The sequence below is a fragment of the Pyrus communis genome, chromosome 3, assembly GCF_963583255.1.
Source record: "Pyrus communis chromosome 3, drPyrComm1.1, whole genome shotgun sequence".
Taxonomy (NCBI): domain Eukaryota; kingdom Viridiplantae; phylum Streptophyta; class Magnoliopsida; order Rosales; family Rosaceae; genus Pyrus; species Pyrus communis.
Window position 1 is genome coordinate 26,826,368 of NC_084805.1, and position 4,398 is coordinate 26,830,765.

Consider the following 4,398-nt stretch of genomic DNA (forward strand, 5'->3'; position numbering starts at 1 on the left):
TTTCAAATGCAAAAGATTTGATCTCATTTCCCACCCCTTCTATTCCCAATTCACTCCCGAGTCCCAACAAAGCCGATCGATTTCACTCCCTCTCAATCAACCCACACATACATACAAGTAGCCTCCACACACTAAATTAGAAAATAGCAAAGTAGTTAATCAATCTTATTACGACACGTGTCGGTCCTCAACTGAAACATTTGAGCTAGGGCACCCCTTTGCTGGCAGTCCCAATCGTGCACAAACATGTGCCCCCCGCCATAAGGACCCCCAATCCTTTAAAACCAACCCCAAATTATTGAACATGGTGAAGGAGAAGGAAAGAAAGAGAGGGATGGGTTGGGGTGGGCCCTAAATGATGATCCCAAAAGGGCAAAGTACAGAGGGAGGTGCAATTATTCATGCCATGGATTTCATCCTAAGCAAGTCATAAGCAGAAAATTTCCTCATCATCTGGCTATCTCATCCCACAATCAAAAGGTTTTTAAAAAAACAAAAAAAAAAAAGTGAAAAAAAAAAAATTGAAAGTATTTTACACATAGATTTAACACATTTTATAATAGAAATATGTAAATTTCACTTCATTATATTAAAAATGTTAGAACAAATGTATTAATTTTGTGTGACTAATTATATTAAATAAATCGTCTAAAAGAAAACACTGATGGTATATAATAGAGATATGCATTTTCTACTTATATTAAAAATTGTGAGAATAAATATATTAATTTTGTATGTCAAAATAAATCGTCAAAAAAAATTGGTATTATATTATAAAACCATCATTTGTTACAATCATAAAAAATAGAAAAGGGTTTTTAATTAAAGAAACTTCTGTATTCTCTCTTTCATATTCTCTTTCATTCACTGCTTCCCTCACTTCCTCTCTCTCTCCTCTCTCAATCTATGAGAGAGACCATTGGAGGGAGAGAAAAAACATAGCTAGAAATCAGGAGCAGCAGCAGGCAGCAGCTAGCCATGAAAAACACCATCAGGTGCTGCATCTCTTGCATTCTTCCATGTGGAGCTTTGGACGTGATTCGAGTCGTACACTCTAACGGCAGAGTCGAGGAAATCAGCGGCACAATCCGGGCCAGCGAGATCATGAAGGCGTACCCTAAGCACGTCCTCAAGAAGCCCTCCTCGTCGGCGTCCGATCACGATGGGGTCGTTCCCAAGATCGTGATCGTTCCGCCCGACGCGGAACTCCAACGAGGAAAGATTTACTTCCTCATGCCGATGCCTGCCTCTTCGAAGACGTCCGAAAAGACGGGGAGGACAAGATCGTCGTCGGCGAAGAAGAAGCGAATCAAAGACGCCGAAAACAACAACGTCACCAACAACAACAACGTTGTTTTGAACAGCATCGCCATGACCAACCTGTTGATAAATGATCGGTACTTGAGCGAAATCCTGTCGGAAAAGCATTCGTCGCAGCGGGATCGGCGGCGAGGACGTGTTGGGGTTTGGAGGCCGCACTTAGAGAGCATTTGTGAGTCACCAAGTGATGTGTAATATTGGCGGATTTTCATTCTTTTGATCTTCTTCTTCTTAGTTTTATCATTTGTCTTGAAGGTTCATATATTTTAGTAGGGTTTGCAAAAAAAAAAAGGAAAAAGTACTACTGCCAATTCTTTCTTTTTTCTACCTCTTTTAATTTCCTTAATTTTCTGCCATTTTCTTAGTTTTTTGTTTCTTGTTTTGTATATATAAAAAAAAATAGGGAAAGAAGAAATAGTAGGCAAACAAGTTCTATGAGAGGGTCTCAATCATTGGCTCATGGTAATTAATCCGTATGTCTGTCTGTGGTTTTTGTTTAATTATTTCATGCAATGGATATTATGAAATCTATTTAATCTTGTAATTTTTGGAGAGGGGTGAAGATCAAGAAACTAAATTGTTCTGGTTTTGCTTAACTCTGTTTTCTTTCGTGTGGAAGGAGTAGTTTTTTCTTCTTCTTTTTTTTCTTTTATCAATGTGGAAGGAGAAGTTTATCTGAGGAGAGAGACTACTGTGCTGCATATCATACATATGGAAATGAATTAAAGTCGCAAGGTGTGATTGCGATATGATTATAGAAGTGGCCTTGGAATATTTGATTTACTTTAAATCTTTATCTAAAATTATCTCTAAAGTTGGCATAACCTCTCACTTTGATCTTTGATATTGTCCAACGTCAACTATTTTGGTCATTCTATGAGAAATTTCCGTTAAATTGAGGTTATATTTGTCAAATCAATCCCTCTCCTTAAACTGGTGGTTTTTTCAATTTAACAGATATTTTTCACAGAATGAACCAAAATGATTGACGGTGGATAATCTCAATGATAATTTCTATCCATTTAAGACTATTTTGACTAAAAAAATCAAATGGAAATGATCATACAGCACACAAGGTTGTCATCTGTGTCGGTAATCCTTTTATGTTGGATATTGATGTAATGATTACTACATATGTACATCAGTAGCTAGCTAGTTCTCATATTTTGTGCGAACACAACCACAAATATATTGTAATCGATCCATGCATTATCATATGCGTGGACAACAAATTTATATTGTAGGTGTCGTATCTACGTTGTTATAATGAACATGAGTACGTTTTATTATACTACATCATGTTTGGTGTTCCAATTACACTAATAATTCCTATACGTATGTCAAATATAAAGATATGGATCGAAATTTAGTACGATAGTAAATGAGATAAATACAAATTTTTGCATCTTTTTTTTTTTTTTTTTTTTTTTATTTATGAATTATATTACCGATTACACCTCCGTATTAATAGTAAAGTTGGATTATAGCATCAATTGTTATCATGATGATGATGATGATCAAGGTCATCCTGAGGATGGAAATGATAGTCCCCACATATTCACCACATATAGGATAATGCAAATGTAAGCTTTGCACTAGCTTTCAAGTTTCAAGTGGGTATATGGCATGTCTTTAAGCATGTTGTTCTCTTTGAGAATGATTAATTAGATATAGAGATGGTGCGAATGGAATCCTGTAAAGGTAATCACAGTAGGGTTTGACCTTTTTTCTTGGCATTGGCCTGTGGCAGAGGCAGATGGTTGAGCCTTTGATGAGCAACCCCATGTTCCGATCCCCATATATGAATTTTTTTTCCTGCACCTGGCAGTCCCACCATCTGGGGCCAACCAAAAAAGGCATCGCAGAGTTCAGATAAATGATTGAAATTGTATTATCTCATTCACTTGATCCTTTTGGCACATGTCAGACAGCTATGGGTTAATATTCTTGCACCTATATGCAATAGGGGATGCAGAATTTAAACTTTGAAGGTTCCAGTGTAAAATACAAATTTTTTTAGCCAGGAATTGAGCGCGAAGCGTGCAAAAAAAATCAATTTATTCACTTGAAACAATCTGATGAATGATATAGAGAGAATTTATCGAGTGCTGTCAACGCAACTTGTCGATATATCCTAGAATGCATTACATCAAACATTTAATAGGCACAAAAAAAACTTGTTCCAAACATTCGTCGAGTCCTCGAAAAACCTTCGCACATATATTTTATGGACTCGGGTGGTCCTGGGACCTTGGTTCCTACTTTCATTGGCCCTTGCCTATATATACACAACATATAAATCATGCTTACAATGCATCATATATAGGGTTAGGGTTAGGAAAGCGCGACACTCATTTGTTTGACACAATTTGGCAGAGTCTACTCCATAATGTATGTCAATGAATGAACTATTTAAATTTAACTTTATCATTTATAGAATCATAGATCATTGTTGCAAAAAGTTTAGACAAATTCAAAACCATTAAAATATTCATGTAGTATAGAAGATGATAAAATACGGTTTTGCAAAGAAACACTAAAATGATAATAATTCAATACAAATGTCATATGGTTTTGGATTTGGACGATTTTTGGTAGACATGATATTTGAAATAAGAACTAAAAGATAAACGGTTGGATCGTTGTAATACATGATGACGTAGACTCTACAAAATATGTGTCAAAATGTGTATCGATACCCCGTTCCTAACCCATACATATGTATTTTTGATAATTTAGAGCAGAATTATTGAAGGAAAGGTACGTGACTTAAATGTGAAGATATGTATAACTAAAAAAAATCTTATGATACTGTGGTTGAAACAGTAGAATAATAGATTAGACAAGTATCAGCTCTCACTGAAAGCAATATTCAACCCATCATTCGTAGTTGAACATAACAAATTTATTAACAATTCACAAAAGTAAATAAATAACGAAAATGCCTTGCTACCAACTTTCTAAAACTAAACTCTTCAATTAAAGTGGACCATGCAGCAATTGACCCATACCCATAACCAGAAGATCACATGAGAGTAGAGAGGATGATATATTTAGGGCCAACTATATATAAATCTC

At 35.6% G+C, this 4,398-nt stretch overlaps 1 protein-coding gene across 1 annotated transcript; it reads left to right on the forward strand.

Moving 5' to 3' along the window:
• Positions 1-822: 822 nt before the first annotated feature.
• On the forward strand, positions 823-1,916 carry LOC137729735 (uncharacterized). Its single transcript, XM_068468745.1, has one exon. The coding sequence runs from the start codon at positions 979-981 to the stop codon at positions 1,513-1,515; it is 537 nt and encodes a 178-aa protein (XP_068324846.1). The 5' UTR covers positions 823-978; the 3' UTR covers positions 1,516-1,916.
• The last annotated feature ends 2,482 nt before the right edge of the window (positions 1,917-4,398 follow it).